The sequence below is a fragment of the Hippoglossus hippoglossus genome, chromosome 3 (genome assembly GCF_009819705.1).
Source record: "Hippoglossus hippoglossus isolate fHipHip1 chromosome 3, fHipHip1.pri, whole genome shotgun sequence".
Taxonomy (NCBI): Eukaryota; Metazoa; Chordata; class Actinopteri; order Pleuronectiformes; family Pleuronectidae; genus Hippoglossus; species Hippoglossus hippoglossus.
Genome location: NC_047153.1, coordinates 6,635,199 through 6,662,268, shown reverse-complemented (window position 1 = coordinate 6,662,268; position 27,070 = coordinate 6,635,199). Strand labels below are relative to the sequence as shown.

At 43.6% G+C, this 27,070-nt stretch overlaps 1 protein-coding gene across 16 annotated transcripts in view; it reads left to right on the top strand.

The window, feature by feature from the left end:
* Positions 1 to 24,300, top strand: part of tle3b (TLE family member 3, transcriptional corepressor b) — a 30,812-nt gene extending 6,512 nt beyond the window's left edge. Inside the window, exons 1-18 of one of the 16 annotated variants that reach the window (XM_034576336.1) lie at positions 2,436 to 2,440; positions 2,550 to 2,612; positions 3,767 to 3,871; positions 7,418 to 7,459; positions 10,078 to 10,282; positions 11,291 to 11,349; positions 14,761 to 14,883; positions 15,363 to 15,413; positions 15,829 to 15,984; positions 16,913 to 17,048; positions 17,248 to 17,420; positions 18,345 to 18,421; positions 18,539 to 18,788; positions 20,024 to 20,271; positions 20,405 to 20,552; positions 20,874 to 21,024; positions 22,599 to 22,675; positions 22,881 to 24,300. In XM_034576336.1, the coding sequence (XP_034432227.1) occupies positions 2,592 to 2,612; positions 3,767 to 3,871; positions 7,418 to 7,459; positions 10,078 to 10,282; positions 11,291 to 11,349; positions 14,761 to 14,883; positions 15,363 to 15,413; positions 15,829 to 15,984; positions 16,913 to 17,048; positions 17,248 to 17,420; positions 18,345 to 18,421; positions 18,539 to 18,788; positions 20,024 to 20,271; positions 20,405 to 20,552; positions 20,874 to 21,024; positions 22,599 to 22,675; positions 22,881 to 22,988 (2,130 nt within the window). In that variant the 5' untranslated portion in view covers positions 2,436 to 2,440; positions 2,550 to 2,591 and the 3' untranslated portion in view covers positions 22,989 to 24,300. Of the gene's footprint in view, positions 1 to 2,435; positions 2,441 to 2,549; positions 2,613 to 3,766; positions 3,872 to 7,417; positions 7,460 to 10,077; positions 10,283 to 11,290; positions 11,350 to 14,760; positions 14,884 to 15,362; positions 15,414 to 15,828; positions 15,985 to 16,912; positions 17,049 to 17,247; positions 17,421 to 18,344; positions 18,422 to 18,538; positions 18,789 to 20,023; positions 20,272 to 20,404; positions 20,553 to 20,873; positions 21,025 to 22,598; positions 22,676 to 22,880 lie in introns of those variants that run through there. The other 15 variants (XM_034576278.1, XM_034576261.1, XM_034576270.1 and 12 more) reach the window with 15 other exon arrangements.
* The last annotated feature ends 2,770 nt before the right edge of the window (positions 24,301 to 27,070 follow it).

The following is a 27,070-nucleotide window of genomic DNA, read 5'->3' as shown; positions in this document are numbered from 1 at the left end:
CGTCAGAGACTCTGCTCTCCACTTGGGGGCTAATGCCTGGAGCGACAAACAGCCAAATGGCTTTCAGTGCACCATAGACAGAGGGATGCAGTGGGGAGAGAGAGAGCCCTCTCCAAGCTCTGGTGCTACTAGAGAACCCTGAGTACCTGTAATTGTGGCGCTGCAGTGAAAAGCTTCTGCTGGTTTAAAGGCTTCTGTTTTCACTGGCTTTAAGTGTCAATAAACTCTTTCCAGTGGCTGTCTCTGCACTAAAAGCTCTGTGAAAAATAGTGCCTCCAAATTAAAGTTGGAGTCGTTGAGGAATGCTGCAAGTCATTCGATGTGATGTGTTATCGGTATTTTTCCCCTTCAATTTAGCTGTCAAAAATTAATTTAAATAAGCCATGTGTCCATTTGGTCTCCGTCACATGTGTGAACTGTGCCTGAACAGAGCGGAGTGACTAAATTTGAAAGGCAAGGACAAGATGTAGCTGATAATGGCTGTGATTCAGTTGAGAGGTTTGAATTCCTGTCTCTCAGGTTGGTGCGTCAGTCATGTTTGGCCTCATGTTCCCTGAAAGTGTTGCTGAGAAATGACCAAACAAAAAGTCCAACATCAGCACTACAGTAGTTAGCGCTCAAACAGGATGTCTGCTCTATTGTTTTATTTCCTGTCTTCAAAGCAATAATTTAACTTTGGGGGGAATTTTCAAAGGAATTCAAGAGGTCGGGAACATTTAACCTTAAAAAAAAACCTGGACCTGACTCAGCGTGGTCTCGGCTCCCGAAACACCTGGCGCTGCAGCTCATCTTTCAGAATGAACCGCTGAGAGAAACCTGTGTTTTTAGCACAGTGTACCTGCATTCCACAAATGCTTTTGGCTTTAAGTGATGGCTCTGGAGTGATGATTTGCTACGAACAATCAGACGGCTTTTCGTTGTGAATTGGTTTGTGGTGAGGGTTTGCAATGTTGTTGTTCTAATAGCCGAGTGTATCAGCATACCACTGTTTCCTACAAGCCCCATGTGGCTCCCCTTGCAGCCATTTCCAGAGAAGTGGTGTGATACTGAAACAATCTAATCCTACTGTGTGGCATTGTATCCAGCCCCCGCTAATGATGATGGTTTATGAGTCTCCATAGAGCTCTCTCCCTCCCTCCCACCCTCTCTCTCTCTCTCTCTATGCGTCCCCCCGTGCAGCCTCTTCCCCACTCCCAGTTATCCCTCATTAATTTCCCGTGCCGATCAGATCGACAGGCCGAAAATTCAATTTAATGACCTGCCTCTGTGCTGCGCCTAATATGATTTTACAGGCTGTTCTGGTCAGGGCCCCAACCCAATTTACATAACGATCAGCCGTGCCAGATAGCGTTGCCCCAGCAACAGAGGAGGGGGAAGATGGAAGAGGGGGAGGAAGGAGGGAGGGCACAGAGGAGAGTAGTGGAGATTAGCATGGAGGGGTGTGAAGAAGGGTTTGGAGAAGGAAGGTGAGGGGGGGAGGATGGAGAGAGAAAGCAGAGTGTGTCTAAGGTCAGGCAGGAGGTTGTGAGATAGTTCCTGACAGGCCAGTAAAGATCTGTCCCTCTCCTCTTCTGTCCTTCTTTTCCTGTCTCACCTCCTCCAAAATGGACAGAGTGACACAGACGTTGTGCAAAAGGCTACCGGCACCTCCCTCTCCTTTTCACTTGCTTTCTCCTCCCTCCCCCCTTTCACAGTCAAACAAGGTTAAGGGAGAAAATGAGTGGAATGCAGCAGCGTATAAAACGGCGGGAAAGACCTCTTCACCCCCCACACACCTGCTGGGCTTTCACCCCTAATCTCTCAGAATCAATTAGTTCACCTCCCTCAGTTCAGTCAAACCACATTACCTTAGTGTCAAATCATAGGGTTTCACTTCACCATTCATCACCCCCACACAGCCCACCACCCCTTGTCCTTTATCCTGCTTTCTACTTTTGTGTGCCTCGTTTTTATGCCTCCCCACTCTCTGTGGAAAGTACAGATTTTTAAAAAAGGAAATGGGTTTGGGCAAAATGTCTTGGGACGTTCGATCGCAGTAGACAGGCTGCATAGCACATCCATTTGTCCAAATCGAGCACAGTAAAGTGCTCGCTGTTTGTCGAGGCCTGCGGTATCATCTTACTCTCCCAGCTAATATTCCGTGGTCGATACCAAAGATGCCTCTGATAGATAGGGCCAGAGAGTTAACCTGTCTGCTTCAGCATTCCCCACCCTGCTCTCTGTGGGCTGTAATTATGAAGTATGGACCTCATTAGGGTCTCTCCAGCCAGATGGTATTAGCATATTTCAGCCTCCTAATGAAATAAGACCTAATGGAAGCAGGAGAGAGAGGGAGGTGGATGGGGGGTGAATTTGTTCTAAGGCTGTCCTATTTTAGTTAAGAAATACATCGTCTACCCAGATGGACGCTGGACACATTTGTGTGTGTGTGCACAAACATGTGCCCTTTTGTATTATAGGTAGCTTAACTGCTTAATTATAGTGTTGCCCGTGGCATGCAGTACACTGAAGGACTATTATTCTAATATGTTCTCTCTCTCTGCCTACAGACTGAGATTGCCAAACGTCTCAATGCAATTCTGGCTCAGATCATGCCATTCTTGTCACAAGAGGTGAGTGTCAACCCCGCTAACAGCATTTAAAGAATGTGAATGAGATTCATTTCATTCATCAAGTGTCGTAACTGTACAGGAAACTGTGAAAGTGGCTTATTGTACAGAGACCCTGTCACTGACATATTATATAAAGCAAGACATTCATTATTGCTTAATAGCAACAGAAACTGCAAATGTCTTAATGATGAAATGTAACTGAATCAAGTTTAATCCGCACAACCACACTAACGAACGTATTGGGATCATAAATCAAATACAAATGTTAATTAGTTTAATCACTCACAATTATTAAAACATGCAGCTCCCATTTCGTCCCCACCTTATTTAACCATCTGCCAAACAAAGTACAAACAATTTAAAATGATAGTTCTGCCAAATCTACAGACTTTTTCTGAAGAACAAAGACAAGTTTAAACATGCAACTAAAAATGGCCGTACCCATTTCTCAACAACCTATTTCTGTTCTACTGGTATATATTATCTATGATCACCATGTTTACACCAAAATTACCAGTATACCCAGTTTTTGGACACCCAAGTTAACCCGCTAAAAAGGCGATTGACTCCTTTTCCATTGCGACGCACCACAAACTGAGAAGGAATTTCACCTCGCTGTCTTGACAGTGTTGCAAGATATTAAGAAAAAATTGCTGTCGTTCCCACAATGTTAAAAATCCAACGTACACAAAAATTCATGGCTATTAATGCACCAATGCCCTGAAGTTCAATGTCCGTTATAACATTGCATAGGAAAATGTCTAGACTTCCAAAATAAAGAAGCAGAAACTGGAACATTCACTGAGGTGTCATGTGCCCATCACTAAAGATTGGAGCCAGAGACAAAACCTGTATCTGCAGAGTCAGTTGTTCTAGGAGTGGATGCTGATTGTATCTATTAACATCACAGACAAAAAGCCAGATGTTAGTGGGTGTTAACAGGTTTTTCTACTAGTGGAAAAAGGGCTACAGAAGCAAAGGGTGTTTAGTCGACTGTAGCATCATTGACTCAAATGACTTCTGTGCATTATATTTTTGTTTATCTCAGCTACAGTGTCTTTTTCTAGACTCGTGTATGTAAACCATCTTATCAGTCTTAAGTTATGAATGCTTTCCCATCAAGAGTCTCATCTGTGTGTTCATGTGTCCTGCAGCATCAACAGCAGGTGGCTCAGGCTGTTGAACGGGCCAAGCAGGTGACAATGACTGAGCTGAATGCGATCATCGGGGTACGTGGACTTCCCAATCTGCCTCTCACTGTGTGTATACCCCCTCTTCTTCCTTCATTTGACCCGAGGTCGGGGGCAATACTGCATGCATAGAGGATAACGGCATATAGGCTATTCAAGCAAGCTACATTATGCTCACGGGCTTCAGCTGAAGTGTTGTATGTCAAGGACAACCTGGGAAAGGGCAATAGATTCTGGAGGAAAATAGGGGTGAAAAGGGAAAAAGAGAAGCTTAGTGTATTAATCTGCTTCCATTTTCCTCCTTCTCTTCTCTGTGGCATTTGAACGTTCATACTGAATACAAACTAGCAACGTGCCTCGTCCTCTCTCATGCAGACTTGCCCCCGTCTCCAGTGGTTTATCATGTTTTTATTTGAGTTGACAGTGTTTGTAATGTGCTCTCGATGTGTTCAATGCTGTAATTCCACTGATTGTTGGTTATAGGCTGCAGTTCCTAACGGCTGCTCCGCTCTGATTTTCCCCGTCTCAGGCGGAGTCAAAGAACATCTGATACAGAGTAACACAGTCCAGGCTGAGATCAGATCATGGTGTTTTTCACGTTTCACTTTGGCTGCACTTTAATTACATAAAAGGTTCCAGCCAACAGGCTTACCTCTGCCTCTGACCCAATAGCAAGAGGAATTAGAGCTTTCAGGTTAGGACAAGCATTGTGATTGCCGCAGCGATTACAGCAGTATGGACTTCACAGGCACCGATCGTTTGTGAGGTGTCGTGGAAAAAAAGATTCAGGCCGCATTCAAGCAAAGTCGTCAAAGTGGGAGGAACAGGAGAATCAGAGTCTTCCCAAAGTCTAAAATTGAATAATCTGAAATTTAGGCCATAAAAAGTCTTGAATATGTTCAAATATTATGTGTTAAACACGTTAAGATTGTCTTAAATATGCTTACGTTCATTTAACTTCTGTTGCCCTTTAAAGAGCTTTTTTTTTTTTGAGCAAGTATAGTTTGTAACATCATGTGTATTGTAGTTTTTTCTCAGCGATACAGAAATTTGTATGCTGTAATAAAACTACAAAAAAGACCAACATGGAGCTCATAACTGATCACCTACAAACACTCTGGGCCGAATTAATCGCAGTACACTCAGCTTGGTTGTAGGAAAGACTATGGATACCTACTGTCTCTGCCTTTAACGTTTTAAGCCTTAAATTTCATTCATTATGGTCTCAGAAAGACTTAAATTCAACTTGTTGAAACCTGCAGAAACCCTGTGATAGATCATATGCTCACATTACTCCATGATGGTTACCCTCCACTGATGGCGTTGATAACAGTCTCGTTATTTAGCCAGGCTAAATGGGCTACTTGTTTCTGTCACGTATTGTTTGCTTTTTATTAACGAGTGAAACTAGATATTAACAAACACTGTGGTATGTAGTTCCTTTTAATTTGGCCATCTATTAGTGTCAATATTGGATTTCATTTGCATGTAACTGTGCACTTTTCAATTTCCCAGTTTGTTATCTGTAGTCATTATGACAACACTGTTGTGAACATTTTTATTTACTTTGTCACTACTCATCATACTCAAAATGAAGATGTGAATAATGTGACATTTATGTGGCATCATGTTTGATCTAATTCTCACCAGTTCATAAGGTTTTTAGCGCTAAGCTTTAAACTCGGTATCCTTATAATAAAAGTTTAATGTCCTTAATTTGTAAATTTCATTTGAGAGCATCTGTGGCAAACTAAACTTTATTAGAAGAAGCACTTCAAAATTCAGTTCCTGACCTTTTAATTGTAGCCACAACCCTTGAACACAAACAAACTCCACTCTGGCTAAAAATACTTTTTAGTGATTTCTTCCATCTGCTTTTGTTTAAAAAAGAGGGAGAAGGTTAGCTGTTTTCTAATAGCCAGCTTGGACCCAGATGGAGAACTGACCCTTTTGATTAGCCCTCTGTAGCAGAGGTTAGTTAGCGGTTAGCTTGTCCCAGTGGTAGGGGGTCAAGTCTAATGAGAGGCGGATATCGAAATTCGATTAAGGTAAATGAGCCAGGAGCACAACCTCCAGTTTTCAAGGTAATTACTTCCTATTTCCTCCTGCTTCTTTTTAAAAAAAAAACCTGGCTCAGTAGGACTGTCTACAACAGGAGTGACCCTGTCTTCATTAAGGGTTGGCAGGGCCAGATGCACACGCACAAACAAACACACACACGGCAAAGACATGGGAAGTGATCAATCTCCAGGTCCCCACGGTGTGAGACTTGTCAGTAAAGTCTCAGGCTACATCCATAACACTCCGTTTTCATTTGCGTCGTCAAACTTAAACAGGCGTAAGTGTTTTGGCTCTGTATCAGTTTTAGTCCCTGTCCCCAAACCCCCGTAAAAAGACCAAACAATTTCTGCCTGAATCCAGCTGATCAAAGGGAAGAATTTGCCATTTTCCTATATTTATATTGCATTTTAAATTAAATGTCTTTGAGTTTTGTCTGATGGTTGAATAAATCAAGGTGTTTAAAGTCACCACCATGGACTGCAAGAAATTAGACATTCCCCATGATTTTATCATTATTATTTTCTTATTTGAAAGACTTAACGACTCATTTTACATTGAAAGTCACAACCCTATGTTTATTTTTATTTTTTAATAAAGCATTTGTACAAATATTTCAAATATAATACAATCTCTATAAAAATCTACCTGAAGTGAAAATAAAAGGCAAATTCAAAAGTAGGTCCTTGTGAAAATCTATTTACCTGATGGTGTGACTGTTAGTTGCTCTCTGGCATCAGGACGTATGAGAGTGTAATTTCACAAGTGATGCACTGTCCAAAGTAAACTAGGAGTTAATGCCATAATTTCATTTTTAGAAATGTCAACACAATGTTTGCCGGACAAATAAATTTCCAAAGAATATTGTCTATGACCCCAACTGAACTGAGCACAAAGACAAAGATGCAAACAGGCGTCACGCTCCTGCCCTGGTTTGCATATCGCCAGAGGTGAGACATGAATTTGATTTGACAAGTGTCGGGGCTGTCGTCTCATTTCCATGATTTCCACACAGGGTGAGATTGTGCTTCGGTAATGGTTAACGAGTCAGTTACAGGTGGGGTGCTGCTTATCACCAACCCTTGCACAAATGCTAATCTGTAGAACACAGCTTTTACACTGCCTGGTTTTGTTTGTGATGTCACTCTGCTTCATTTCCTCACAGTGATCTCCTTTGTGAAAAATTTGCATGTGAAGGTCATATTTCCATCTGGTCTGAGTGTGTATACGCAGTTTGATTCATTTACATCCACACGTTTGTTACCAACAGTTTGCAGTTCCCCTTTTCCCAAACAGTTATATAAAATGCTGCTTCCACCGTATTAAATGTTAATATTGTTGTTTTTTCTTTGTTGTCACTCTGAATATCTTTGGTGATCTAAATGCTTCACCTCAGACTCTTTTCTTTCTTTTTTATAAACAAAAAAATGAATAGATCACTGAAGAAAACTGAAAAATGCAGATAAAGTGATGAAATAACAGTTATAATATTTACTACCCATGGCTTGTTGCTTGTATAATTTCTGGCTGAATCTCTCCCTCTCTTCTCTGACCCAGCAGCAGCAGCCGCCGCCTCATAGTGCCTATCCAGCCTTCATGGTCAGTGTTCAGGGAAGTTACGAGACATAGAGGCTACATCCACATTACTGCGTTTTAGTTTTAAAACACATCAGTGTTGCTACATTTGAACCTATCGCCTAAAACTGAGAAGTTTGAAAGCGCTGTTGGCCCCATTTTATTTTGAAATAAATGCAGAAAAGCTCCACCTAATTGTTGGTTCATGAATATTAATCCGTCATGTTACTTTTCCCAATGTAGTATTTTCTCTTAACAACCAACTGCAGAATAGACAATCTACTCTCTGTTTACACAGACGCGCACATGTGCAGTGTATGCAAATGGGCATGGTCATGTTTTCAGACGTGTTGGGGATTATTACTGACGCTGAGCTAAAACGCTCAAGTGGTTGGAGATCAAAACAGAAACGTATTAGTATGGATGTAGCCAGAGAAACTCTTTTGCATTGCTTGCTGGCAGCCTAACACACGTCTTTTGTGAAGGGAGATGATGATGCCCCTCGAAGACCACAACTTGGGTGTGTTTGGGTGTATTTTGGGCATCTTTGTGTGTTATCTGCCTTACTCGGGTGTCAGACACGTGACAGCGCGTTTCTTTAACCGATGGCATACATCAAAAACCCTCGTGTCAATCCTACTCCAATACTCAGACGAGTCAGCTCGGTGTTTAGCAGAAGGCGTTGTCTAATCTTTTTCGCATCAACTGAAGAGAATGTGTTTGAGTACAGAAGACAAGTAGGTAATGTGACGATCGTTGCCAGACTTATTGAGCCGGTGTGCCAGCTGGTTTGTGCCGCTACTGTTGATGCTTGTTCCACCTGACAGTACAGTTCTGCAGGGAGCCAGCTTCGCCTAGTTAACTTTAATTGCCTGTTTCCTGTGGAAGTTGCCTGAGCTGAAGCGGCATTTACACATAATGAAAAAAGATAAGTGTGAAAGGAAGCCAGCTCTTTATCCATGAATATTGAATTGGAAGCAATTTATTTTCTGAAATTTTCTCTACCCCCACCCCCCCTGCTACCTCCCACTCCCCTTCCCTCGTCCCTCCTCGCTCCTCTCCTCAGCCATAGCTTGCTAATGAGGCTTCTTGATAATGATCCCTGCACGCTTTTCCTCATTAGGCACACTCAATAGGGACGTCCCTGCCTCAATCCCTTGCTCGCTCTCTCTTTCATTCTCTTGTTATTTTTTCTGATTCTGCCCGCTCCCCCCTCTTCTTGTTCTGGCTGGCCCCTTTCTCCCTCTCTCTCCTTTTTTTTTTTTTTTTTTTTGCTCGCTTTTCCTTTTACACAACAAATAGGCTGCCGGGCACACCAGCACAATATCGATTAACAATGCCGCCCCTCGGTTGCTTATATCCATTGTGCGATTTCAGGTCCAGCTACACATAATGAGCTGACTGAGTAATGGCCAGCTGCTAAATAAACCTTTAAATGTGCTAAGCCACTACATATAACCTTGTCTGGTTTTTTCCCCCTGTCGTGTAATGAATGTATGGATGAGGTTATTGAAGTTCTATCTAGCAAGCAGAATAGCAATCATGTTTTTTCTTTTTTTTTTAGAGAGGCAGTTGATGGATGTGCTAAGTGTTATTTAACCTTGTTTTAAAGCACTTGCTTCCCTCTTGCCTGAGTGGCTATTTAACTCCTGTCTATCTACTCACTCCTCTCTGGTTGCCTCTCACGCAGATATTCATGGCCTCTTGGGAGGTGTGTGTGAGAGAGTGTGTGTCTGTGCTTAACAGCGTTTTGCTAGAAGAGTGGGCATGCCTGCTTGCTTGGTTTTCCAGAAGGTTTTGAGGTTTTCAAATATAGATCTATTGATTTTTATTTTTTTTGTAACAGTTCCAACTATGATTGAGGTGCAGAGTTTGGGGGAAAATGTTCCGTATCATTTCTGGCGACCAGGGGGAGACATGTCGTCAAACATGGTTGTCACATGAAGGTCTTGTATCCTCAGTAAGAAACAACAGGCAGTTTGTAGAGCAGCAGCGATGAGTGTGGCAGGGTTGTCGTAAGTGAGGTGTGATATGAGAAGAGAAACACATCTGTCATGTAAACCTGGAGGCAGTGTTTTCATAGGCTCAACACTGAGGAGCATTCATGTGCAGACGTTAGCACAGAGCGGTGTCAGTCGACCATACTTTGATTCAACGCACAGAATGAATCTACAACAGTTTAAATTATTTATTAACATCTTATTCTTCACTGTGATGAGTTGCTGTTTTTTATCATGATAAATTTCAAATGAAAAATGTGTGACCGTGCCCTGTGATGTGTTAATGATGCAAAGACAAATGCTAAAGATGATGAGAATGTGAGATAAATTAAAGACTAATACCAATTAACAAATGTATTCTACTGTTTCAGTTAATCCAGCATGTTGAAGCAGATGATAACTACACTGTTTATCTGCAGATTCAAACTGAATCAGTTTTTTCCCTCAGACAGTGAATGAGCTGGAACAGCATGTTGGGAGTCGTCATCATTCGGCTATTATGCATAATCGCTTTGGCCTTGGACTAAATATTGTCAGATCCAGCTGTAACGCTGGAGTAGAGTGCGATCATTCACAGATTCTCTTCCCAGCCGACCCATTTGTCCTCTGTCTTGTCTCTTGTCTCTCTGCATTTGTTTATAGCAGCAGCAGCTCCAGGCCCAGCACCTCTCTCACGCCGCCCACGGCCCCCCGATCCAGCTGCCCCCTCACCCCTCAGGCCTGCAGCCGCCTGGCATCCCCTCTGTGACAGGCGCTGGCTCCGGCCTGCTGGCTCTGGGAGCTCTTGGCAGTCAGGCCCACCTGCCTGTAAAGGATGAGAAGAACCACCACGACCTGGAGCACCGAGGTGAGGAGCACAGCCAGCCGCACAAAGCGCCCGTAGCATTTTACTGCTGATTGTAACTGCCAAGAACAGGTTTTACCAGCCAGACACATTTATCATAGAAACATGTCGCTGTATGTTTTAAAACTAAGTGTTTGTGCACAGAATTACTGGGTGAGGAAATATTTACACGGGTAATTTTATTTGGCTTTAATATAATATATTTTGATATGAAAATAGTTTATACCAACATCACGAAACAGGAAAGGACATTTTAGAGGTTTGCACACTCGAGGATAAACATACTTTAATAGCATAGAAAAATAAAGACAGTGTAGAACTGTTCAGTTTCGACGTTGATAGTAATACAACCTGTATCTGTATTTTTGTCATTAAATGTTATGGTACCAATTAGTGAGTCAACTTTTAAACAGGAATTTGACATTATTAATGGATTTATTAATGATTATATAAGAGCAATAGATGTTTAGGTTAATATTATCTACTAAACCTTTGTCACTTTCTCACACGCCATCAGGTCTGCTGTTTTACAGAGAAACAACAATAAATGGTCTTGTTTGAGTCATCTGTAATTTAAATCATTGATAGAGGAGTTTTTAGTATTTCATCACGTCTGCAGTTGTGAATGTATATTTTTTAAACGTGGACTTGGTCCCACAGCCTGTACCCAGACTTCCAGAGGGCAAGCTGTCCGTTAGAGAGTTCACCTGATGAACTGAATACCTGATAAAGATAACGTTATTGAGAACAATCACCAGGTTTTCACAACCTGTCAACCTAAAGCCAAAGTTCATAGAGATATATAATGCATCAGTGTTTGTTAAGCATTAACAGTTATTTTATCACAACTTATGAACCCTTTTATAAAAGATATAAAGTGGTAACAACATGAATGATGCTGAGCTGCACATATGAGAGCTTTGTTTTACATGAATAATAATTGTTATGTGATTGAATCTCTCAGTTGTGGTGACACTCGTACTAATTTGTGTTTTGTTTTTCTCTCTCCTGGACCCTCATCTTTTCACTCACCTCTGGCCATTCCTCTGAAAGAGCGCGAGTCGAGCACGGTATGTTGACTCTGCTTCTCCTGTGTGTCTTGACTTTGTCGGCCCCCGGTTCTCTGTGTTTGGTGTTCAGGTGTACTTTACAGACTTCAGCTTCACTGCTCAGTAGAAATTAATGCTCTGTGCATAAGAACATACACATTTTTGTACTCCGGGAGGTATAAGCTGACTGAAATCAAATAATTAAGTCTGGTCAAATAAGCCAGTGCCATCTAATCTTGGTGGAAACTGATTGCGATCACTGGGTGAGGATTAATAGTCGGCTGCCTCCTTTAATTTCAGCACAATTAAAAACGACTTTGACTCCTTTTCTTTCTTCACCTCTGTAGAGGATTTACTGTTGCATGTGTCTGATACCTGACTCCTTTTCATCTCTTTATCTGCCTCTCTCCTTTTATTTACCGTATATCTTTATTTTCTGCTCTCTCTTCTTCTTCTTATCTCACTCTTCTGTCCCCCCCGTCTCTCTCTCTTCCTTCTCATGTTAAAGTCCCTGTTTATTGGACTGGCTTAAAGCTCTCAGTTAGCTGGAGCAGAACGCTCTGTTGGATCTGCTCGACCAGATTGAGTTCCCATTGACTGGCCATCCTGAATAGGGCCACTCATGTCTGAAGGGAACCCAAACTCTCATCTCGTATGGTGACGAGCGGCTGCCAATTCTACCTCACCTAATCTCTCCACCGCCGTCCCTCCTTCCCAGTGCACGCACACGCAGCGTCTTCCTGTCCTGTTGTCTCAGGTCATCTGATACCAAAGTTGGAGACAAGTGCAGGGTTATTGAGTCCAGGCAGTCCTTTAAAGGTCACAGGCGCAGATTCATAGTCGAGCTGTCATGATGTCACAGATTTCTGTCCGTCAGGCAGCTTCGTCACATCAAGCTGCTCAAGAACGGGTCCTGTTGCTTTCTTTTCCACAACTGTAGCTGAGCAAATGTCAATATTTTGACTCTGGAAGAACGGGGTGTGAAAATGGCAGAAAGCTGCGAGGCCAAGGCAGGGCCAGTTACTGAAGGGAGTGCTGTGTGTGTGTGTGTGTCACTTACTGCGCAACCACAGTGTTTTGTTTTTTTAATTGTCACTCTCCACTATCCTTGGCTCATGAAGTTTCTTTTAACGTCATACTTTCACTCAGACCACATCCACACTACTACGTTTTCATTTGAAAATGTTTTGGATACATCTGGTAGAAACAGCGATGTTTGGAAACAATGGCGTAGACACTTACGACTGTTTGCTGATTGGGTCTTTTCACACACAACGTAGCCCTAATCACCTGTCACATGACCCCCCCCCCCCCCCCCCCCCCGCCCCCCCCGCCCCCGCCCCCAACTGAAGAAAACAACCAGCACTAGTCTTGTGTAGAATGCAACATGGATAATCACTTACTTTGTGCAGTTAAATTCTTTATTTTACAATGATATTACTGCTTGCATGTGTAGGAGACGAGCTCTTGTTTAAGCTGACAACCAAATGCTTCCTGTGTAAGCGAGTGGTCACATGATATGCATTTCCAGGCATGTTAGTATGGACGCGGATTAAAACTGATACGGAGCCAAAACGCTCGTGTGGACAGAGACTGTTTTGCAGTAATGTGGATGAAGCATAAAACTATTCTTGTGGCTTTTCTTTTTAAACCACAACAGCAGCTGAGCAATTGTCCATATTTTGAAGGAGGCAGTGTGGAAATGGCACAAGGCTTCTTGGTTGGCTGAGACCTTCAGGAAAAGTCGGACTCCCAGTGTGTGGAGGCAGGGCCAGTTTCTGAAGGGGGTGCTATAAGTATGCCTGTGTGCCATTAACTGCCCAACCACAGTGTTTTTTTAAAATTTGCTTCTCTCCACTCCTTGGCTCAGGAGGTTGTTGCTTTTTAATGTCACCCTTTCACTCAGTTTTCAGGCTGTTGCCTTCCTCCCTTCTTTCTCTTTCCGTTATTTGCAGCCAAGATGTCAGACATCTTCCTTTTCCCTCTTTCACCACATCTCTCTGTCTCTGATGAAGGCAGGGATTTGTTGAGCTGCCCGACATTGTGGGCAGGTTTCAGGGTTTGCCTCCACTCCCCCACCTCCCCCATCCCTGCCTCCCTGCCTGTTGGGCTGGTTGGCGGTGCCACCCCACCACACCAGTGCCCAGACTACAAAACCCCCCGTTTGCTGTTTCTGAGATGGTGCCAGCCTATGCGGGCATTCCCACTAGTGGGGAGAACTCATTGCCACACTGCTACGCTCTCATTGCTTGCCAAGTTCCTTTCCTGTTTTGCTCTCTTGTCTTTCTTCCTCTTTTTTTCTCATTTTCTCACTCTGCCTCTTTCATGGCTCTTTTCTCCGCTGGCAACATCCTCTTTGTGTCTTCACATTGCACTCTTGTCCAGTTTCCCTCAAAGGCGTCTTTCTGTCCTTCCTCTTCTTTATTCCAGTTGGTTTTCATGAACTTTTCTGTCAGTCATTTTATGCCGTTTTGTCACTGACCTGCCACAGTACACACACACACACACACACACACACACACACACACACACACACACACACACACACACACACACACACACACACACACACACACAGTGACAGATCTTGGTCACTGCTGTTTTCATTTGCATGTTGTCTCGTTTAGTCAGGAATGCAAAACTGTTGGGTTAAATGTTGCTTCAAGTGGGTCTGACCTAAGGCTCTACAACAGGATCCAATGTCACGTTTTTCATTTATCTGTGTTTATATACACCAAATATCCCATGATGCACTGGGCTTCCACCTCACATCTTCTCTTATGTTCTGATCAATCTCTTTGCTGTGAAACGTCGGGGGTGTTTTGTCTTCAGTGGTGTACTGTGTGTCTGTGTGTGTCTCTGTGTGTGTGTGTGTGTGCTCAGCTGTCTCGTCTGTTTCCTACTTGCGCCACTGCCACGGTGGCAGCAGCGGGGCTAAGCTGTCCCAGAATCCTCTTCTGTCCGTTCCATCCTAAATCAGTCCAGTTCAGTCTGGGAGCATTGTACGTTTAGCTGTACAGTCAATATTGTCACTGCTCTGATAAAGGAAAAGGCTCCAGAGTCATATCTGGGCTTAAATGCACCATTTGTCAGTTCCTGGCTTTTCTGGTTTCTCAGGGTTTGTCACGTTTAAACCTCAAAACATTCACCTGACTGAAAGAAGACATGTCTGGACAGTGGCCGAACTGTGCTTTATTTATTTTTTTAAGGCAACAAAGAATTTAATTATTTGCAAGTCTCACACCATATCACATCATGACATTCACAATAATGGCCCAGCCTCTTCCTCACATTAACACGATGCAACACTCAGTCATGTTCATGGATGTTGAAGCGTATCACTGTACACTGCAGGATTTTATGAGTTAAATAAAAAGCAGACTCTGGGAGCTGGACATTGATTGTGTGGTCTGTGTGCGTTGTCGTTGGCAGAATAACTCAGTGTCGCCGTCAGACAGCCTACGGGCCGCGAGTGAGAAGCACCGCAGCTCTTCAGATTACGGCCTCGACTCCAAGAAACGCAAAGTGGATGACAAGGACAACATGAGCAGATACGTGAGTGTTTTTCTCCACTGGTTTCTTTGTTTGAAGCTGATCCTGAGCATGTTTCTGTTTGTATCTTTACATCGATTAACTCTGTGGCTTCATTAGGCCTCTCTTCAAATGTAAGCTATGAGTCAACTAAAATGTAGAAGGGAAAATATTTTACAAGCTCTTTATGACCTGAATAAAATACATCTCAGAGCTGTGACTCCATTAACATTGTAATAAATACAGAGGATGCAATGATCTCTCCTGGAAACTTTCAAGAAATTATAAATATTTGGAAATAATTGACCGGTAAAATACAGAATTACCAAGTTTCAGTTTGTCTGGTTACAGTATTTAAAGTAAATAAATAAATGCTACAGTTGAAAACATGTCACAGATGCTGGCTTATATTTTGATCCACCAGTCAAAATATTAAATTCCACTAATTTTTACCACCGTTAATGAACGACTAGGAAACTAAACCTGTGACTCCTTCATTTCAGGACAGTGACGGAGACAAAAGTGACGACCTGGTGGTGGACGTTTCCAACGAGGTGAGACTTCGTTTGAACTGAGCCGTTCAGTCACATTCCAGCGTGAACGCTGCGTCGAAACCAAACACGGCTCTTTGTCATTTGTCTGCAGAAACCTCAACACTTTTCACAGCGCTGCCAAAAAAACTCTGTCACAATATTGGCTGTGTGCGCCATGAGTGTGTGCTTACTCGCTGTATTTCTTTTGCCGTTCATGCAGAAAGTAATAAGACAAAGAACACAAAGGGAAAAGGGAGTGACAGGTGAATGAAAAGTGTGTGTATGTATGTGAGGGAGAGAACAAGCACGCATGAGTATATTTATCTATGTTTGCACATGAGGCCCCAGTTTGTTTGACCCACATGTACATGCCGGTGGCTTTCCTCTGCTCTGTTTGCTCAGTCTTGCTCTCCGTCTGTCTCGTTTAACTCTGTAGGATCCGGCCACCCCTCGAGCCAGCCCCGCTCACTCACCTCCAGAGAACGGCCTCGATAAATCACGGGGCCTGAAGAAGGATGCCGCCCCAAACAGCCCCGCCTCCGTCGCCTCTTCCGGCAGCACACCGTCCTCCAAAGCAAAGGACCACGCCCATGTGAGTGCACTGAAAGACAAGAGACATGATGAAATAAGGAGGTTACAGTGGAGGGGGTGATGGGCGAACTGACAGCCCTTCACACAGACGCCCACTCCACTTGACAAATGCCCTTTAGTCTAATACGCAGACGGCTTAGCAGTCGGCTGCTATGAAGGGTCTTGAAGGGGCAGAGGGTGGATGCACTCTCAGGAAATCAAACGCTGTGGCTCACTCCTCTCAATCTTCTTTATGGCTTACCCAATAAATGGTCATTTCTTCCTCGGCCCGAGGCTGTAAATAACCCAGAGACACAGTGGCAAGGGAACTGCTGTCTCCTCCTCTTCCTCCATCTCATCTTCTCTCTCTCTCTCCATCCCCCATTTTCTCTCAGACACTAAAGCTCTTACACACCAGGCTAAAACAGTCTGCCTGCATTGGTTCTACATAACGATTGAACTGCGGATTAGGATAGATTTATAGTCCGTATCACCACCCTTCAGCTCCCGTGGCACCCAGCGTGACTCTGTCCCTCAACCAGCTAAACCCTCGTGTCTCTAACTTGATCTGCAACGGAAGGAGATGGATTAATTATGAGAGGAGTGGTTGGGTCACCATCTTGCTTGTCTAGCCACTCTTAACAAGCTTGACTTCTAAGTAAAGGTTTATACTGCTACCCCTGACGCACGCACGCACGCACACATACACACACACTCACCATAGCTGTAATGAAGTGTCAGTGTTAGATTGGATTACCTTGAGCCGTCCACTCAGATTGTCACTCTGGATTTTCCTGCCAGTGGGGAAATATTTTTTTTAGCGCTGACATGGATGCTGTTTCGTTTCCGTGTGTGTGGCTGAGGGCGAGAGGAAGTGAACTTGAGTGTTTGAGTAAGAGGATACAAAACAAGGCTGCACACAAAGGCTTAAGAGCATCTTTCTGCTTTAGAACGACAAGTCGTCCACACCGAGCCTGAAGTCCAACACGCCTACACCCAGGAACGAGGCGCCGACACCAGGAACCAGCACCACTCCAGGATTACGACCTCTAACGCTGGGCAAACCACCCGGCATGGAGGCATTAGGTACGTCAACGCACATAATGTACCTCAGCATCACACTGATTTATTGATTGACAAGAGTAAACAAAATAATTATCTTTCATGGAATTTAATAAAATAGAGTTAGGGTAAAATAAAGTTGCAGCCCTACGCTCATTGTAATGAACCATATTTTAATATTTCTGAAACTAAATTATTCTCTCGTGTCTTTCATGTTTTCTAGCTGCTCCTGCCCTGCGTACACCGCTGTCTATTGCGGGTTCCTACGCCACCCCGTTTGCTATGATGAGTCATCACGAGATGAACGGATCCCTCACCAGCCCCAGCGTTTATCCGGGTCTCATCTCACCTCAGATGAGTGCTGCAGCTGCTGCCGCCTACGGACGCTCACCAATTGTAATTATTCTCAACTCTATGAAACATTTTATTAATGAGGATGTTCATTTATTGTTTACATGTCTTTCTAATTAGGTCTTTGCAATGTTAAAATTTAATGATCAGAAATTTAGACCTTAAAAAGTCTTAAATGTGTTAAAATATTACGTATTAGGTCTTGAATGTGTTTAGGTAGGTCTTAGCGACTCGGCTTGGCTCAGGGAAAGACTCGTAACTGAGGGTTATTAAAGGCTACTTCACCTTTTCATCAATTATGCTGAAGTGTGAATAATTATCTGATAATCTTCCTTATCTGTTGTACTTGACATAGATCTTTAATTTCATTCGTGTGGTTTTAAGAAGTCCTAAATTTAACTTGAATCCGTGTCACGTACAGTATACATGTTGTATATTCCACCTCCATCAGTTTGACTCAAAGCCGTCACCAGCATGTGTATGAATTATCCAGCTTGACTGTGGCTTGTAAAGTACAAGTAGAATGACTTTGAGAAACTTGGGTATTCATCGTGTATTTCCGGAACTCATTGTGAATATTTCTGCTCGGCTGGCTGCAGCATGTTGTGTAAACATAATGAGAGTACAAAGACGAGCCCAGCTCCTTTACTTTGATGTTACTTCGTTAGCATTCCAAAGGCTTAAAGAAAAAAGAGAGACTCGCCCCCAAAATGCATCTTGTGCATGTTTGAAAATCTCCCAGGCTTTCATTAGCATTAGCAAGTGGGATGTCGGAGCCTTGTGCAAAGCTTCCCTGTTTGCAATGAAGCTGAATTTGCACCTTTTTGAAGGGATTTGCCTGGAAACGAGGGTTCCTCAGGGCGTTAGCAGCTTAAATGAAGCATAGTTTTCAATTTGAATATTAGTTTAGTCTAATTTATCTTTGCAGGTTATTGACTGTTTAACTCTTGTTTCCTCGTGCTTGTGCAGGCGGGGTTTGACCCTCATTCTCACATGAGAGCTCCGGGCCTGCCAGCCAGCCTCACGTCCATTTCTGGAGGAAAACCGTGAGTCTTTGTTTTTTATTTGAAATGTGTGTTTAACTAATTTTTATTAACAGATGACTTGGTTTAAACTGAATGTCTCTCTCTCTCTCTCCCCCCCCCCCCCCCTGTCTTCTGCAGAGCTTATTCTTTTCATGTGAGTGCAGATGGTCAGATGCAGCCCGTGCCCTTCCCTCCAGATGCCCTGGTAGGCCCGGGCATCCCACGCCACGCTCGCCAGATCAACACGCTGAGCCACGGGGAGGTGGTGTGCGCTGTCACCATCAGCAACCCCACGCGTCACGTCTACACCGGCGGCAAGGGCTGTGTCAAGATCTGGGACATCAGCCAACCAGGCAGCAAGAGCCCAGTGTCCCAACTCGACTGCCTGGTAACGAGATGTTTTTGTTTGTTACAAGTCACGACAAAAGAAAAGACAGAGTCTTTTACATGTGTGTTATTACTGCAGACGGACGTGATGTTCTCGTGTTTCATTAGACGACGGTGATTAACTTTTCTTGAGCATCATATGTTGCCTGACTCCACACTTCACCTTAGTTTTCCCCCAGATCCCAGCAGATAGAGATGTAAATAATTCAGTTAAGTGTCTCACTGCTGCACTGAAATAATCCTTAGTGAGAGGAGAAAAAAAGCCTGCTGAGTAATGATGCTCCGACTGGCCTACCCGGTCTGCTATTACCCAGCTCATTACTTCCTCCCAACTGTCTCCCATTTCTCATCCTGATGCTGTGGCTTCATCCCGCTCCACTCCTCTGGCCTCCAACACCCTCAAGGTGTGTCCAGAGTGCAGCTGGGTCTTATAAAGCCATCAGGGTGCTGTTTTAATTCGACCCAGCGCTTCCACAGTCCTATTGATCTGTCTTCCTGCTCTTCTGGAGCCTGGCCAACAACTGCTGCCCCATTCCCTCTTTCCCTGAATCCCTTGTTAAAGCTGACATCCACATCTTCACTGTAACATGAAAGAGCTGCAGTCTAAAAACTGCACACGTTAAAAAGAACAGCTCCTCCTGAGTGGCAGAGGAGACTTGAGCTGCTTTCAGACATACACTGAACACCGGGTAGTCTCCTGAGAATATCTGGAGGGGCTGTGTGTGGGAAGGCAAATGTCTGAGTCAGTTGCTGGGGACATTCTCTGGAGTTTTTCCTGCTAGATCCCAAGTAAAAAACTCCCATACAGCAGGAGATCCTCAGCAGGATTCACAGGGAGAGAGTGGGTGTGTTGATGAGGTGTATATACCACGTGACAGACATAAAACTGGAAAAAAAAAAGAATATATCTCAGGATGAAAAGCGCATAGACGTAGAAGACGCAGGAGTCGATGTGCTGTAAACAAAAACACTTGATCTCCGCAGCAGAATTTACACTTTACATTCTGCCTCTGCCTGCTGCACCCCCCCCCCCCCCCCCCCCACCCCCACACCTGAACGCTGTCTGTCTGAAATCATCTATAGATACACACAAGTATCCTGTTAATCTATTGGTTACTCTACAGAATTGTAATTGAGTTTTTTCATGTAACCATTTCACATGAGGGAAAAATATACAGGTAAATAAATTAGATCCACTTATCCTGACAGCGCTCTTCCTTTTTGTTTCCCCTGCAGAACAGAGACAATTATATCCGCTCCTGCAAGCTGTTGCCTGACGGCCGCACCCTGATAGTGGGTGGGGAGGCCAGCACGCTGACCATCTGGGACCTGGCCTCACAGACGCCCCGCATAAAGGCCGAACTCACTTCCTCTGCTCCGGCCTGCTACGCACTGGCCATCAGCCCTGACGCCAAGGTCTGCTTCTCCTGCTGCTCCGATGGAAACATTGCTGTGTGGGACCTCCACAACCAAACCCTCGTAAGGTCAGTACCGAGCAATGAGGAGTTTGGATGCGCGTTTCAGGATTAAAACATTTGACCACCAACGTGAGATGTAAGAGTTGGGAAGGTTTCCTGCCCTGTTCCTGACCTCATGTGTGATGTTGTGTTATTCCAGGCAGTTCCAGGGCCACACAGACGGAGCCAGCTGCATCGACATCTCCCACGACGGGACCAAGCTGTGGACCGGAGGCCTTGACAACACTGTCCGCTCCTGGGACCTGAGGGAGGGACGACAGCTCCAACAACACGACTTTACCTCACAGGTAGAGAAGGAGAGAGACTCAAACCAGCGTGCTCTTCATTTTCATGTTACCCACCACAAAGTGGACAAACATACATTTCACCTTCAGTCCAACTGTAGCTGCTACAGTGTGTGATCTACTTTGCAGGCAAAAACTATTGAAAGAAACAGTCAAAAATACATTTCCTATGATGCATATAAACCATCTGTACGTCTCATCGGGCTCTAAAAGGAAAAACTTGTAGACGTTGCATCTGGAGCTGACGTGTTAATTGGTCTTCGGTTGTTTTAAGATGATGAAACACTGTAAACACTTGTTGAAAGAACACATTCCTCGTTGCAGATCTTCTCGCTTGGATACTGTCCCACCGGAGAGTGGCTGGCTGTCGGCATGGAGAGCAGCAACGTGGAAGTGCTTCATCACACCAAGCCCGACAAGTATCAGCTGCACCTGCACGAAAGCTGCGTCCTCTCACTCAAGTTCGCCTACTGTGGTGAGTAGCAGACACACACACACTCGTCTTAATGCATTCACGAGCAGGAGTACAGGTTTGATTCCTGCTGGATAAGAGGGTTTTTGTCTCGTTTGTGATGGAAATTCAAAAAGCCTCCGCTGGAGAGTTTGGCTGAATTCCGGCAACGATTAAATGTGTTGTTGATATTCAAGGTTGTCACATGAGGATTTTGTCTATTTGTCTTTTCCACATCAGGCCAAAAGTTTCCTGGAATCAACGCGTGACCAGATTATACAGTTTTGTGTTATTGACATTGAAGTTATGACCTTTCCAGGAAATAATAGGGTTTATTCCTATGGTTTATTCACATTAGGAGACATTAATATTTCACATTTACTGGAGGAAAAACTGAAAAGATTATTTCAGCATTGAGAGATTTTCAGACTGTGTTAAGGAAATAAAGTAGGTGTGAAATATTGCCTGGATAAATAAAAAAATATGGACGTTTTGTGAGTCCATACATTTTTAGGTGGGTGGTGGTTGTGTTGGATTAAAATCCCCCCTGCTGTCCTGAAACGTCCCTGAGGCCTGTGTGGTGGTCAGATGTTTGAAGTCTAGATGAGCACAAGCTGTAGCTCCTGAATTTAACTAGTTCCATTGGTTGCTGGTCGGTTCTGCTGCCTAATGAGGGAACGACAGTTTCTGTAGAAGCTGAACGGACTCAAACATCCAGTGACTCGTTTAATCACTTCCACAGTAACGTGTTTTTAAATGCTGCTCTTGTACATTTTCTAAATTGCTCATAATGCAGTTGTGTGCGTGAACGAGGAGGCTGTTACTTTACAAACATGCACGTTCACTGCCTGTTCGGTTGAGATCAGTGTGTGTGTGTTCTATCTCAGTTGAGATCTCTCTGTGTGTGTGTGTGTGTGTGTGTGTGTGTGTGTGTGTGTGTGTGTGTGTGTGTGTGTGTGTGTGTGTGTGTGTGTGTGTGTGTGTGTGTGTGTGTGTGTGTGTGTGTGTGTGTGTGTGTGTGTGTGTGTGTGTGTGTGTGTGTGTGTGTGTGTGTGTTGAGATCATTGTGTGTGTTGTATCTCGGTTGAGATCATTGTGTGTGTTGGGCAGAGCAGCTGGTTTTAAATTTAAAGTTCAGACAATTGAAGTTTTACAATCGCCTCAGTGACATTTATCCAGAAATGTCAGTTTTAATTTCCCCCTCAGCTCGGTCTCATATCTCCACCACCGCACAACTTGTTCATTCAAATGGCGCCGGCTCTTTCATCAGAGCTCTGTGTCACTAATTAAATCATTACCAACTAGACGGTCGGGTAATTAATAAGACAGTGATTTAAGCAATCATCAGAGTGTAAATGTGAGAGTCTCCTTTTATTATGTGCTTTTTTATTGATTGTTAATGGGATGGCATTTTACCAGCTTTAGTTTTTATGGCCATTGATGAGGTTATTACCGAATCACATGTCCATCATCGCTCAGGTGGATGAGGATGTTTCGCCTGGTGACAACACACTCGACGTGCGTGCGTGTGTGTGTGTGTGTGGCAGTGCATGTGTGTTCCGATTATATTGTCATGACGTTTGTTTCTCTGTTTGCAGGTAAATGGTTTGTGAGCACAGGGAAGGACAATCTGCTGAATGCATGGAGGACTCCTTATGGTGCCAGCATATTCCAGGTGACTATGATTTACACACTTAACTCAAACTGCATGTGCGCTGAGACAGATTTATTTTAGAATAATTCAAACATGCTTCAGATTCATGACAGTATAAAGAAAAAACTAACTCTTAACCATAATGAGAAGAAGACATTTATAAAATGTGTGATAACCTGAAACACAACGGGAGGATTTAATGAGTTTTGTGTTTTCTTCCCCGCAGTCGAAGGAGTCGTCCTCCGTCCTGAGCTGTGACATCTCAGCAGACGACAAATACATTGTGACAGGATCCGGTGACAAGAAGGCCACGGTCTACGAGGTCATCTACTAAAGAGAAGCAGTCAGCTGCTCGGCTCCAGCACTTCTACTGAGATGACTTTGACTTTTTCTCCAGGCCGAGACGAACTGAGGATCTAAACCGGTGGAAATCAATGGATCTGTTGACCTAAGGATGTTTATGCTGGAGAGAAGTGAACCTTTTTTTGTCCTTTTGTTTTGGAGGGTTCCTTTTTTTCCTCTGAGAATATTGGGTTGTGACCCCGTGAAGCAGCGCTTCATTTCGGAGAACCTTCCTCAGACATCTTGTGAAAAGTGTAAATATCGGATTAAATAAAAGACATTTTATATATATTATAAGAATATATATTTTCATGTCCTGGGTGTACTTGTGATGATTTTCTTGGCCCTCTCTCTCTCTCTGACGCCGGGGAGAGCAGAACCTACAGTAGACTAGAACTTTTTAAACAACGTTAACTCTTTGATTTTCTTAAAGCACATTCTCTGGGCGGACTTTTTCACAAATCAAACAGAGGGGCGTGAAACATGAAACAGGACATTTTGTGGAGATTTTCAAAATGGCCTTTCGTCACTCCATAATCTCTGACATGGAGCCCCCCCGACTCAGGCAGAGCCTCGGCTGGTTTGGACCACTGTGGGACAGAGTGGAAAAGAGATGGATGTAAATTTAATTCATATATATAAAGACCTTTTTAAAGTGTACTGCTCTGTCTGTGCTATCTTTCTCTGTTTGTTTTACCTTGTTAGATGATGGGAGATGGGGGACGTTTAATGTTTAGCCTAACCCTTGGACCTCAGTTGGCAGGAGATTCACTGCTGCAGGCACAAACTGAATGACAATGTGCTTTTTGCTAACTTGACGTAATACAGATGTTGAATTGCACCATTGATTTCTTGGCTACAGACTTAACTCAAACAGTCCAATCTGCACTATTGGAATCCTTCTGCCCTTCGGTATCTTATCGTTATTCCTGGAATATGTTTGGCTGGTCGTGATGGGGAGGTCGTGACATTTGTCCTGATTAAACGCAGAGATCAGTCTGTCTTAATAAAACTGTTCAGTGCCTGTAAATGCTCTTGAGGACGGAGGGAGTGGCACTTCATGTAAACTCGAGAAAAACACCCCATGAGTGAAAGTGTCTTCGATGTTGACGTTAACGACGACAGTGAATAATTCTGGTTTCTACACTGTGCTCCGGATCAAGTCAGCGTTTCCAACAAGATAACAAACGGGGCGAAATGCGCTCTTCCCTCTGAGTCACACCAAAGTATGTAGCAAATGCTGTCAGCACTGAAAAAGAAATGTACAGTTGTTGATAAATAAATAAAACTGTTTTTGTAGAATGGCCCATGTCCTTGTGATTGACCTACTGCTGATTTTGTTGTGATGTTCTTCAGGAGCTTCTGAACAAACACCTTCAGGTTGTGAAGCATCTGTTTTACCTGAAGCTGCTCAGACCTGCACTGAACTCCAGATAATCACCTGAAATGATGCAGATAGAACACAATGTCTGAGTCAGCTGCTACGGACTAATACAACTAGTACAAATACCTCAGGATGAACTGGAAACAGTTGTATGCCTCCAGTAACCAGTGCACTTTCCGTCTACAATAATCTTTTCCCCCAATCTCAAGCCAATCTTAAGATTTCACGTTCGAGAAGCCAAAAAGTGTTTGGGGAGTTCACTGTGACCATTTGACCACCAAATTCTAACCGGTTCATCCTTGAGTGAACATTTCTGCCAGATGTAATGAAATTCTCTTAATATATCACATTCACAACAATGTGGGGCAATTGAGTGTTTGTATCAAATTTAAATTTCCTCAAACTGATCTGAAGATATGTTCAAGAGAAACAAAACATGTTTTGTGAGGCCACTGTGACTTTGACCTTTGGCCAACAAAACCAAATCAGTTAATCCTCGAGAATTTTTATTTGAAATGTTTCCCTCAAGGCTTCTTGAGATATCGTCTTCATGAGAATGGAACAAATGTTCGTATGCAGCGATGGACCAGTGAACAACCTGGAAACAAAATGTCTCCATCCAGGAGGCAGGAAATCATGTTTTCTGTGCAGATCTGCACCGAAACACTCCAGTGTTTTTTGTTGTTGTGATGCTTCTGACCAGAGTCTCCTGCTATGTTCTTCATATGTGGAAAGTCAAAGTCTGTACAAGGGGGGGGGGGGGATCTGGACTTTCTCTGGAGTTCATGTCTGAAAATGCTTATAAAGAAAGATCAGTGCAGGTTTGAGTTTTAGCAACTGAAGGGGAACAATCAAGGTACTTTACAACAATTAAAAGGAAATGATTTGCTTTCTTGCCGATAATCACATGAGATGGTTGATACCAACACATCTGCACGGTAAATACAAAGCTGCAGCCAGGAGAGAGTTAGCCTAGCTTAGCATAAAGACTGGAAACAGAGGGAACCTGTCTGCGTGTATAACCTGAATTGTTAACATCACACAAGGTGATGCCACATATAGTGAATGAGGGGGAGCAGAACATGATCTCGATTATCAAAGGGACTCAAGTGGCCCACGACTCGGCTCCCTTTGTTCTTACCGCTGAGAAGAACCTGAGGTGTTATTTTCCCTTAATGGGAAGTTGAATGTCGTGGCTGGGACACACTCCACAGAACTTATTCGTCACTGCACACGCTGACATGGAATAAGTGAAGTGTGACAGAAGACAGAGGAGTTTGGAACTGAAGGAAAAGGTGTGAGAGAGACAGTTGTGAGTTAATGTCTTTGTTTCCAGACGGGATGATTTGTGGTTTCAGGCCTGTTGACAGGAGCAATGGTGGGAGGGATGAGACACACAGCTCAGGATCAGTGTGTCCTGCCAAACCACACACACACACACACACACACAAACACATACACACACTGAGTGGCTATTCTGTTGCTTCACTTGAATCACAGACACATTCAGCCGCACTCATATTTCACACACTCCCACTCGTGACTTAGAAAAAGACAAACTACTTTGGGAATTTGCGGCTTCAAGACGATCTCGGGATGATTGTGAAACAGGATTTGTTGAAATAAATGTGTCACAAAAGATGTTGTGTTGATAAAGATCAGCACACGATTACGAAATTGCAACTCTTGACTCTTCCTGTTGTGTATTTCTGCGGCTTCCATACAGTTACTTGTGATGTATGTGTCCTGTCAGAGTGTTTGGATGCCGTTTTCCTGACTCACCGCTCTGAGCAGTTGTCTTTCCCTTCGCTCCTCTTTCTTCCTCTCCCACGTCCTTTCCCACTCTCTCGCTCTGCTCCCACCACAGGTGGTGAGTGCTTTCATTTTCACATTTGTGGGGGTGCTGGCTGTGAGGCTGTGATTTCTGACTGTGGACGAGAGAGAGAAAGAGAGAGAGAGAGAGAGAGAGGGTGGTTAGGGATACAATATAACACATTTCACCTCCCTGTGTGGGCTGGAGGCTCGGTGCATATGGTGGAGCTATGAATCCATACATGCACATATTCTGCTCAGATACTCTAACATCAATCGTACCAGCCTGAGGAGCAGTTGTCCTTATGTCCCCCGTCTCCTGGAAATCATGTTTATTTATGAGTATGGGATTTTGCTTAATATGTTTTGGAGGAAACAATTGCAACTGCGTATTTCTACTGTGAGTCATAGGAGACAGATTGTGGTCTCAAAATAAAAAAAAACAAGAGTTTGACTCTTTAAAACTAGTCTGTATTCTGAGTATTCGTTGTAATCTTTGTTCAGTTTAATCAATAATGCCAAGTCTGGCCAATGTCTTTAGGAAAACTCAGCCAACGAGGTTCAAAGATCAAGTCGATGTGCTCACAGAGAAAAACTTATAAAAAGCTGCATGTCATCAGCTTGGCAATAAGGGGAATTGGACTTTCTTAAAACAGAGCCAAGAGGAAGCATATACTGTGTGATGCAAAGAAAACGGGCTTAAAATGGAACCTTGGGGTGCACCACAATAAATCCCTGCTAACTGAAACTGATCTAAAAGCCATGAATGCTGACTACACAGTTGGAGAAATGCAAGAGTAATGGAAAAGTCAATTTTCTAGTGTAGGAATGGAGCATTCATGAGGCAGGACATGATGTATGAATTCTGTTTTGGAAAG